The sequence below is a fragment of the Mchenga conophoros genome, linkage group LG5 (assembly GCF_057382185.1).
Source record: "Mchenga conophoros isolate Kocher_MC1m ecotype Shallow Benthic linkage group LG5, M_conophoros_male_GT1.1, whole genome shotgun sequence".
NCBI classification, from domain to species: domain Eukaryota; kingdom Metazoa; phylum Chordata; class Actinopteri; order Cichliformes; family Cichlidae; genus Mchenga; species Mchenga conophoros.
This window is the reverse complement of record NC_140530.1, coordinates 4,118,324-4,129,688: the sequence shown is the minus strand read 5'-3', so window position 1 is coordinate 4,129,688 and position 11,365 is coordinate 4,118,324. Positions and strand designations below refer to the sequence as shown.

Genomic DNA, 11,365 nt, shown 5'->3' with positions numbered 1-11,365 from the left:
TCTGTGTCTTTCACACACACACACACACACACACACACACACACACACACACACACACACACACACACACACACACACACAGGCTCTGCTCTGAAAGCCACTTGTCCTTAGAGAGGAAAGAGGAGCTCGGTGGCTGCCTATGATGGGGGATGGAGGACTGATTGGGAGACTGGCTGGTAGGCAGTGCATGACTGGGGGAGGTGTGGGTAGGCGTGGAGCAGAGAACAACCTTCCCCCATCCCCAGTATGTTCATTACTACATACCCAAATATGTGACTCGCTGTCCAGTCTCATCTCTATTGTGACTGATGGGAACAAAAATTCAGAATATAAGTAGCTGAGAGAGAGAAAGAGAGAGTGAACTCCTACAGGCTTGAATCTTTTACATGAAAGAACATGCACTGTTTCCATCCTTACTTCTGCAACGGGTAAAACGTCACCTTTACTTTCTGCCTAGGGATAATTCCTCTTGTGCACCTGCCTACAAGAAAATGAAGATGTACACAACCCTTTACAGTAAACAACTGAGCTTTACCACAATTCTACCAAATTCGACTCGATTTAAGAAAGAAGAAGATGGTATTATCAACGATTTTCTGGAAATGTAAACCATGAACACTTAAACAACTGCAATTTTGCTGGTAAAAAGTATTCAAATTCAGTGAAGCACTGAATAAAAAACAGAAAAAGTAATAACCAATGTTCCCTCTAATTTTTCACGTGTCTGAGCGAACACACAAACTCCCTGAGCGGTCCCTTGGACCACTGTGAGAAACAGCAGGCATGTGCACTGTGGTCACGCCAGCATCCAAGCTACATGGTTTATTAAAATAATCTGATTACAGTATTTACATTTATGTTAGACTACTTTTAATTAACTGCTTTAGCCCACTTACAATGAAAATGTAAAAAAAATCTTGTTCATGACCTGTGTAGCATGTTAACTAAATAAATAAATAAAAATAAAAATAAATGTATATATATATATATATATATATATATATATGACCAATGTTGGGTAATTAATTATATAGTTACTTCTTCAAAAAAGTAACTGAGTTATGCAAACAAAGTTTTTTGCAGCTGTTTACCTAAAAATGCAGCCAAGGCGTTTTTATTAAATAAACATTTCAAACTATTTACAGAACAATCAGCTGTTCTGCATCAAATCTGATGCCACACAAATTATTTGTTCACTCCAAAAAATAATTTCTGTCCACTATGAGATGAAGGAGAACAACAGCCTGATACCTGCAGGCCTGACAGCAGCAGATGTATCACTGCTGTAACACCTGTAACACTCAGCAGGCGCCTCATTGTTCTGACACACAACAACACTATTGACTACACTACACACTAACTACACACTAACTACACACTAACTACACAAGATTTTCGCTAAACCTCGCAAATCTCTCACATCTCAAAACACAGCTGTCACTCCTAAAACTTCCCCCCTTCCTAAACAACTAAAGGCCATGCTGCCATATCAGTTTTTGATTGGTCCACATGGTACATTTTTCCACCAATAGGAAAGGGTGGGGGTTTTTTGTTTTTGTTTTTGCTCACAGGCTTTCGAGCGTTTTCCTTATAAAACGCAGTTTTTACCGTTTCTTCCCGCAGTAAATATAAACAGCGATAGTATTCAGGAAGAAAACTAAACATTGCAGATATTTTTATCACAACTCTGGTTTTGCGTGGCCGATCAACACAATTTAAAAACTGGTATAAAGTCCACACTTTTTCCGTCAATTGTTCCGTCTGTCCTGCTCACATCTCCAGTGGTTGTACACGTTGTCATTAACGTGGCTTCACTCCACATCAGCCGCTTTGCTCGCTAAAACACCGGTGTTGGCGCATAAAGACGCTGTCATAGCCTGTCAACGATGTGGATTAGCTGCGTATATATTGGCTGGACTATGGGATAAGGTGGCATCGTTCTAATCCCGTACGGGAGCAGCCAGTCACTTTCTGACTAACACTGCAAAACGGAACATTGGTAATAATCCCTTTGGATGGTGTGATCACAGACTATGTGTAAATGATGCACATAGTGAACATACCATGCTGCTGAATGTGAAGTCCTGCTTTAAAGTTACAACTTTAATGTTACAGTGTTGTACATTGTACACTGTCACAGTACATTAAAGCTAATGCTATGTCCTCATCAGACATGACTGACTGTAGTTTCACTCACCAAGAGTCAGAGGTGCAGCTCAGTAATTATAATCACTGAAGTGATGCCTAGCATTGAGCTTGGCTATAGCCATTGCTGTTGGCATTAACTGTCAGTTATGAGGCCAAACCCTTACTATTCCAGAGTTGAAGAAGGAAAGCAAAACTATTTTTGTACCAGACTGTAAACTTGTTTTTTTCTTAAGTAAAGTTAGAAATGTTAAAATAATAACTCAAGATTAGATTTTGTGATGGTCCTTGGCTTTGAGATTTATATCTGAAGTTTTGTTATTCAATGTTGTATTTGATTCCCGTTGTTGCTTCTCAGTGCTGACCTAAAACTCATTGTCAGGTATCAGGTTGATAAGGTGGACTTGTTGGTAATAGTGCAGCTGTATCTGGATAAATCATGTGCTGTATTTGAGTCTCAGTCCTCATGACGTCACACAGACTGCAAAGTGATTTCCATCAGAAAACTTGTCACTTATATTAAAAACATTTTCCTTCACCCTCCTCTCGCGGATCTGAATTGTTTTGCTATTTTCAGACAGAAACACATGCACTTACTTTTTCTTATTGTAGTTAGTAGGCCTACACCACCCTCTCCCTCATGTACTCTCTTTGGGTCTGCTTTTTGAGATACTAATTTACTGGGTATGAAGTGACCGGCTGGATCTTTGCATATAGATTATATCGTACTGTGAGTAAATCCCCCTGCCACTGGCATCACAATCATTTGTAGTAATTAAACCATATCTACCCCTCAACCCATAAAACTAAATGCATCTTTTTATTTTTCATATTTACCAGCTGGATATGTTCCAGTGTGAATCAATGAATCGAGGTCATAATGTTGATTTAGAGAGTGTATATACATTTATGGTTGTGTGATGTTCAACTATAGTCCATCAGCCCGTTGTTGAAAATTAAAATATATTTTAGCAGATTATGGTCTGAAGTGGAAAATGAAATTACAACACCGTGTACATGTAGCTTTGCCAGTTGTGTAGATCATTTTCATAAATGGTCCGTTGCTATGAATTATAGGACCACATTTTCACCTCTCCTTTCATAAAGAACGGTATCCTGTGCTAACCGCTCTAAAGATGTTCTGGGGCAAGAAAATGTGAACTTAAGACTATTCCGCAAGTTTACATTGGCGATATTGTACCAGTAGATGGCGATGTCGCATACGAATTAGACACCGGTGTCGGTGGCGTGAGCTATTCCGATATTGTACCAATATTATTTATATTGTTCCAAGACAAATCAAATGTGAGTTCAGCTCGTGTTCTGGCCTTCAAATAAATAAAAATAAATAAAATAAAAGTGTCGATTAGTTCTTAAAAAATATTTGTCGTGAACAAGTTATTAAAGAGGCAGTGTTAGAAAGCTGGTTTATGTCGATGCTTTTTAAGGTAAGGAGTAAAATAATAACATTAATAACAATAATAACAACAATAATAATCATAATAATACATTTCAATTATTTTTCGGGCGGGCATGCGCAAGCGATATTTAACATACGTACGCGCTTCCGTAAAGCAGTGACAAAGATGGCAGTCGCCGGACAAGGTAAACCGACAGTTTACGTGCTATATTGTCGTGATTTGCAGTTAGAGCGAAAATGCCCAGCTTCCCATTTAGCACCAGAGTAGATGAACGGTTCCTAAGCGTATCGCTGTAGTGATATTTTGTTTGTAACTGGACTTTGGTGGCAAGAAAATGCTGTTACTAACGCTGGTTAGTTAGCTAAAGGACTCGCTAATTTGGCCCACGGTCCCTGAGCGTTACTCTGCCGCCTGCAACACCCACACTATATCGTTTTGTAATCATCGGGGGTCTCTCTAGTGAAAACAATCAAGTTTTCATCCCAGGTGGCATTTATAGGGTCTACTATGACGTTTTTGTGGTAATAGTTGAGGTGACGCCCGTAGCTAGCTTGATGTGTAGCTAGATGAGTATTTTGCTCGGCGCTAGCTGTAAGCTCAGTCACCGGAGACACAACATTCCGGAAGAAGCGCTTGAAAACACAGCGTTACAAACAAAATGAAGCAATTGTCTCTGTTTACTCAACGCGTCGAGCTTCTGTATTTGATTACATTTAATTTTATTCAGATCAGTGTAGTTTTGTTTCTCCTTCATTCTGGTTATGTTGTGTTGAAAAATTTGACCAGATTGATTGAAACTAAGCTAAGCAGTATAATTTATTTTTTTCCTTTCTAAAAGAAATCAGTGGGTTATCCTGCGTCGTGTCATGGCACAGAAGTCGCCTAATTGTCATTTGTTTTGTGTGTCTATGTTTGTAAAGGCGTCAAAGTTCCCCGCAGCTTTCGGCTGCTGGAGGAACTGGAGGAAGGTCAGAAGGGAGTTGGAGACGGTACAGTGAGCTGGGGCCTTGCAGATGATGACGACATGATGCTAACTCACTGGAATGGCATGATCATTGGCCCTGCCAAGGTGAGCCACGTCAAGCACTTGCTCTAACACTTCAGTATGTAATACTGATCTTCTTCAGTCGGCCACTGGGCTTTCTGCCTTGGAAGCTGACTAAAAGGGGGTTTCTTTTTAAACATCACAAGACAATAAAATGCAAACCACACGGTAAAGATTCTGTTTGACCATGTGGCTGTGCTGCTCACAAGCAGAGATTTCACGAGCCGATATGATTTGTTGAAGCTGTGTTTGTCACACCCTTGTGTCAGCAGGAAGATTATTAATTCAACAAGATATAATGTGCATGAAGGTGAGGCAGGAAAAAGTCAAATATTAGAAAAGCCAACTTTGAAAACCTTAACAAGTTGTAAGCCATACATGCAGCTTTACAGTGCCGTGTTTCTGTGTGGCGAGAAACAGCACTGTAAAGCTGGTACTTGGATGAGCCTTTTTTTTTTTTTTTTTTTTTTAATTTTATTAGAAGCCATATTCACACACACATTCCCGTAGCTCTTATTTCTAACTATCACACACTCACTCTCACTCCAGTGGATGCATTGGGGACAATTTGAAGTTTGGTAATGTTCGGTGTTGCCCAGGGAGACTGACATACAGCCAAGGAAGGAAACATTGATTTTCCAATTGGAGCATACTCAGCATCTCACTTATTCCAAACACAGTGGGTTGAGTTGATGCCAGAGAGCTCTATTTTGGTTTCATCTGACTACAGCACTTTCTCCCAAGCCTTCTCTCAATTATTTAGATGTTCAAAAGCGTCTTACCTTTGAAGGTCTTTTTCCCCAGTCCAACCTCGTGCAGCTCTATAATCTTGTCTCTGACATCCTTTAACAGCTTTTCGGTGTTGTCCATGATAGTGGAGAGGTTGGAATGGAAGTCATTGATTCTGTGGACAGGTGCGCTTTACAAACATCACGAGTTGGGTCCAAAAAAAGAGGTGAATGTGGAGCTGCCTAAAAAGTGTTACTCTCCTTACATTTCTATGTCAAAATGGCCATCTTTACAGCATACCTGTTTATAGCTGTGTTAAGCAGTGTTGACCACTGTATAAATTAGAGGTGGTTGTTTTGATTGACTGATGTCCTGACACAGGGAACTCGAGCTAATCGTGGTCTAGTAATTCACCTCTTGTAGTCCAACCTCTCGACTTTGTGTTGTTGTTGCCTTCTACAGCATTTTAAAGAAATTGTCTGACAAATAATAGAAGTCCATGCTTCAGTTTTGGTGAGTGATATTCCAGTATTTTATGTGATTTTACTAAATGGCACTAATTAGCAGAAATGTGTGTCTATGAGTGCAGTTTGCTAGCTGTAGCTGCTGAATTAGCACTCTAGCTGCTTGTCCACATATAGTCATTTCTGAAACAGTAGTTACCCAGTGAATGTTCCCTGAGTAACTGAGCCTCAGGTTTTGGAAACTCTGTGTGCTGAAAGTTGGAATACGCATTTTTATTTATTTATTTTTGTTATGAGCATTTGTTTTAGGGGCTTGTGCTGCCTTTGGTTGCACCTCCATGCTTTATTTTGCCCCCCAGAGAGGTGTGATGATGCATCACTTCAGTGTGTGGTTGACAATAACGAGAAGTCTGAACTAGTTAGCTTGCATTTTTTCCAGCACTGTTTATGGCAGCCTTGCTGGTTTACCACAGCATATTCAAATGTTGGTAAAGTGTGACTCCTGTGTGCCAAGTTTTTCTTTTCAGCGATTTCACCTCTACTGCTGATGGCTTATAGACAATGTAAACAAACATAAACTTTAAAAAGAGCTGCTGTCAGCGTTGAACCTTATTTGATTTCATCTATGTCTCTGCACCTTTATCAGCACGTCCTCACTAAAGCTTTGTAGTGACAGATTTAATATAAATGTTTATTTTTTGAGCCGAATTCTTTTATCAGGCTTTGTAAAGCATGCAATATGTTTTTTTTTCTTCTCACAGTAGTCTCACGGTTCAGAAAGAGAATAAAAAGTTAAATGGGCTCTAATGTCAGCAGTTGTTAATTCCAGAGAACTGGTGACAGTAGAGCTTATTAGAGTTTGTTAGACTTTGATTCTTTGAGCTAACCAGTCTTCTGTTCTTTTCATTGCAGACTGTCTATGAAGGCAGGATCTACAGTCTGAAAATAGACTGTGGATCCAAATACCCTGAGCATCCTCCTCATGTCCGCTTTGTGAACAAGATAAACCTAAGTGGTGTGAACAGCTCAAACGGTCTGGTAAGTATCCCTGCAGATATTCTTGACTGAGTTATAATATTCACTCACACGTTTTTCTTGGTAGGATTCTGAACTGTAAATGACTTGTGCAGTAAAAACATAATTAACCAACAAATAGTCTGCTCCTGGTTGTAGCTGCTGCTGCTGTAGGTATAACATATGGCTCGAGTCTCAGGAGTAGTAGGAAGTAGGTAGACTCAACAGTTTTCTGCTTTTGTGCTGCGCGGTTATGCAGTTCAATAAAATATTTCACTTCCAGTGAAATAAAATAATTATCATGTTGAATTCTGTTGCACAAAGGTGCTTATTCTGTCTTTCATTATAAAGCTAGCATGACTTTTAGCTTTTTAGAAGGGCTCCTGTGTCTCTACAGAGAACTCAAGAACTCACTCGCTGTTTAGTTTGAGCAGATGGAACTCGAGGAATTTCAGGGGAAAAAGTTGGAAAACTTGCATTTGTATCTCATTTGACTCTGGACTCTGCGGTCCAGGGTATAATTGGCAGTTTTTGAGTTCTTTTGATTTTACCTCTATATTCCACCTTTAAAACTGTTCACCTTGCCCTGTTTGGTATCATTCTTTTCAGCACAACCTCACGTCTGAATTTACACTTATGTTGTCATTTTGACATACTGCATTGACACAATTGATCAATCTAAAATCAGACAAAAAACATAAAATCCAGGTAGGAAAAAAGTTTTATTTTTTACTGTAACAACCACAAACATGTTTAACGAATCATTTTTATAACTTGAAATCCAAATGTAAATAGTAAATTTTAAAAACCTGTGCACACGTTTTGCAAACAACAGTTATTTGCAGCTATTTACCTGGTATTAAAAAAATAATAAAAATTATGATGGGGGAAAAATTATGAATGTTTATAAATGAACTTTTTGCAGATGCAGGCTTGATGAATCCTCAGTCTGAAACTGGGATTTGGACGTGACACGTAATAGACTACACGTTTGTCTATGACAACAACAACAGACGTTATTTATATAGCACATTTAAAAACCAGTGGTGTACCAAAGTGCTTAACATGCAAGAGGGTAAGATGAAGTAACAGGGGAGGATGAAGGCTATGTCAAAGTACCAACATGGTAGCAGGTTAAATGGCATTAAAAACACAGAAGCAAAAGAAATGCATATAAAAGCATAAAAGAACAATATATGTAAAGGATAAGACAGTCAAACATTAAAAAAAAAAAAAAAAGATTAAAAGTAGTTAAGAATAGACCGAAGATAGAAATAAGCATTTAACTAACAAACAATCATTAACTGGTAGAAAAGGCGAGGCTAAATAGGTGGGTTTTTAACTGCGATTTGAAGGATTGAATGGAATCAGACTCGCGGACAGCGATGGGGAGGTTATTCCATAGATCAGGTGCAGCCAAGGCAAACGCTCGGTCACCTCTAGTCTTCAGCCGGGATCTCGGCTGTACCAAAAGTGACTGGGAAGATGATCTTAGTACTCTAGCAGGGGTGTATAATCTAAGTAGCTCAATGAGGTAGCTTGGAGCTATATTATTAATAATTCAGAAGGTGAGCAACAGGATTTTGAATTGAATGCGATACTTAATGGGAAGCCAATGCAGGTCGGCAAGGACAGGAGTGATAGAGACACGGCGTCCACTACCAGTAAGGAGATGAGCGGCCGCATTCTGAACAATTTGCAGTCTATGGAGAAGAGTCGAGTTCAGACCAAAGTAAAGGGAGTGACCAGCAATAGCTTAGCGGAGGCCAACTGGAGCAAACAGTGGCATCTGCTCAGTGTGTACGCAGGGTTTCTGGAAGGAAAGTTCTTACACCCAAAAGCTTTCAAATGGGTGTCACAAGATTTTGGTACTAATTAAATTCAAGGAGGGAAGAGGGAGACTGAGTCTAGGTAAGATGTGTTGTCCACTCTGAAACACCACATGGGATCAAGCATTCGGTCGTGACACCAGTTTCTGTCTATAATTGTCTTTTCTATGTAGATTGAACCAAGGGTCATTGGTTACTTAATAAAAAGCACCTCCACCATCCTTCTGCTCATTTCCCTTCAGGTCGACCTAAAGGCTGTGTCATCACTGTCCCGGTGGAAGAATTCCTACAACATCCGGGCAGTGCTGCAGGAGCTCAGACAGCACATGATGATGAAAGAAAACAACAGGCTCTCCCAACCACCTGAGGGCCAGGTGTACAACAACTGAAGTTCCTGCTGCTATTCATTACTCTCTGACACACACACACACATACATACATGTGCACACACACACACACGTGCATGCATGCATACTACACAAGACTCTCTGCTCCCACTTCCTCCTTCGGGAGCCTTCCATTGGACGGAGAGAGGGATGTGCAGGTGAACCCAGATTCCTGACCTGGTGCCCAATCACTCTTTGAGGTTCACAGTGCAGACCAGACAATGCAAAACAAGAATACTGTACATCTTACTATAATGTTATTTTTTATGATCTTTGTGTTCTACATCCAGATTGTAAAATGACTTGAGTGTACCAATTATGTGTGTTTTCTGGGCTTTTCACATGTGGTGACAGTTAGTCCCTGATGTATGGGTATCTTGAGCCACTTTTCCATTCAAAGTACTTTAGTTCCAACGAATATTTTCAAGGTTCCTTCTTACTGTTGGTAGCTTATCATTCCAGTGTCAAGATTAGAGAAATGTAATCCACGAATGACTTTACAGCTATGATGCTGTGACAAAACAAAGGACTACAACGACAGTGAGCATGTCTTGCTGCTGCTGTTCACTGTGATTTAACACACCGTCAGTGTCAGTGCATTGAGTAAATGTTGGAAAAGAAAAGCAGCAACAGCGGCAAATCATGTTCAAAATGTCTATAATGGATTGAATGAAAAAACAAACCACTTCTGTAACCCCAGCTATAATAGCGCTATTCATTTTTGGGATGCCTCAATACTTGAAAGATTTCCCTGAAATAGAAATAAAAATCTACCCTTTGCTTCTGCGATATCCCGATGATGTGAATTTGAGGGGCCTTCCTTAAACAAGTGTATATCTGGTACACACAATTAAACTGCTACTAGACATTCGTATCTATCAGCAGGGTACTGCTGGCTCATCACTCATGTTCTCAGGCTTGTCTTCTGTGTGCCATAGTGCTTTGTGATGGTAATTAATTATTAGCAGCCCGTGGGATGAGGGAAAGGAAGGGTGGGGCGGGGGGGTCGACGCTGTGGGTGGGGTGCTTCGGGTCCTTGTGCTTTCCGTGTTTGGCACTTTTCCGGGATCGTCACTGTACCGTGGAACAGGAGCAGCTGTGATTGTTTTGTTTTTCCCTCCCGTTTTGGGTTGTTCACTTTCTGGGCTGACCTGTGTACATTCCATGGAGTTGTCTGCTCTCATTCAGTGATCACCCACTGAACACAATGTACTTGGATGTTTATTTTATAACGGGTTGAATCTAATCAGGGTTATGGTGACCTGTTGCATGGTTTTATTTGAATTAAACATTATTACTTTTCCACAGGCTTGTGTCGTCATTGTCCAAATGGAAGGTTTTGAAGAAAAAAAAATGGTAAATTGAAAATAATGATTCACTATTTTGATTATGTGGTTCAAAAAGCCACAGATGGATGAAAATTGATCAGATTCATACTACTCATCCTGATGACATGAGCAAATAAAGAGGAATTATTGTTGTTCACCTGAACATTTGCACTGTGTACTAAAGCTTTAGAACATGGTTCTTCAAATGGTGTCTTTGGTCTGTTTGAAATTTCTCAGTTATCTTAAGTATGGCCATATTTTATAGGAGAACACCCCCATGGGTATGGTAAAAGAAGCACTCAGCTCACATAATCAACTCTCCTCCTCAGAACATTCTTTTCTTTTTTGAGTATTTTTTTAAATACACGAGGGGTGACAATACCTCCAGTGTATGCGTAGATTATGAATACTGGTGTGTGGTGAACAAATACCAAAGACGCCACGTCCCAGTGGCCCCCAGGATTACAGGCCCATGGCACTGACCTCTCCCACATCATGAAGACCCTGGAAAGGCTCATCCTGGACCAGCTGCGACCCATAGTAAGACCACATCTGGATCCCCTCCATTTCGCTTATCAGCCTCGTCTTGGAACTGAGGACGCCATCCTCTACCTGCTCAATCGTGTCTACACTAGGGCTGGGTATCGTCACTGATTTCTAGAATCGATTCAATTCCGATTCACAAGGTCCTGAATCGATTCGATCCACGATTCGATTTAATTCAATTTAATTCGATTCGATTTAAATCTGGGAAATTTTGACAGTCAGAAATATTATAATTCAGATCAGTACATTTACATATTTTTGTGTCAATAAAAAGGAAGCTGACACACGCAAGACTTTATCACAGGTGTGAGCGTCACAGCAGATGCCTTTGTGTCAAAGTAGCTGAAGATAAAACACAGAAAAACATGAAGGTGATTTTCCTGGCCTGGGATTTTATAAAAATATTCTACAGTACATCAAAAACGAAAGAAAACCATTAATCAACATATGAACATTAC

The 11,365-nt window shown here is 40.0% G+C and overlaps 1 protein-coding gene across 1 annotated transcript; it reads left to right on the top strand.

Moving 5' to 3' along the window:
* The first annotated feature begins 3,708 nt into the window (after positions 1 to 3,708).
* On the top strand, positions 3,709 to 10,338 carry ube2v1 (ubiquitin-conjugating enzyme E2 variant 1). Its single transcript, XM_085272844.1, has 4 exons — positions 3,709 to 3,750; positions 4,487 to 4,635; positions 6,717 to 6,842; positions 8,890 to 10,338. The coding sequence occupies exons 1-4, from the start codon at positions 3,732 to 3,734 to the stop codon at positions 9,034 to 9,036; spliced, it is 441 nt and encodes a 146-aa protein (XP_085128970.1). The 5' UTR covers positions 3,709 to 3,731; the 3' UTR covers positions 9,037 to 10,338.
* The last annotated feature ends 1,027 nt before the right edge of the window (positions 10,339 to 11,365 follow it).

Bases quoted from the DNA above. Each gene is read 5' to 3' on its own strand.
- ube2v1 (XM_085272844.1), top strand. The intron at 4,636-6,716 runs GTGAGCCACGTC...TTTTCATTGCAG, and splicing joins TGATCATTGGCCCTGCCAAG to ACTGTCTATGAAGGCAGGAT. The intron at 6,843-8,889 runs GTAAGTATCCCT...ATTTCCCTTCAG, and splicing joins TGAACAGCTCAAACGGTCTG to GTCGACCTAAAGGCTGTGTC.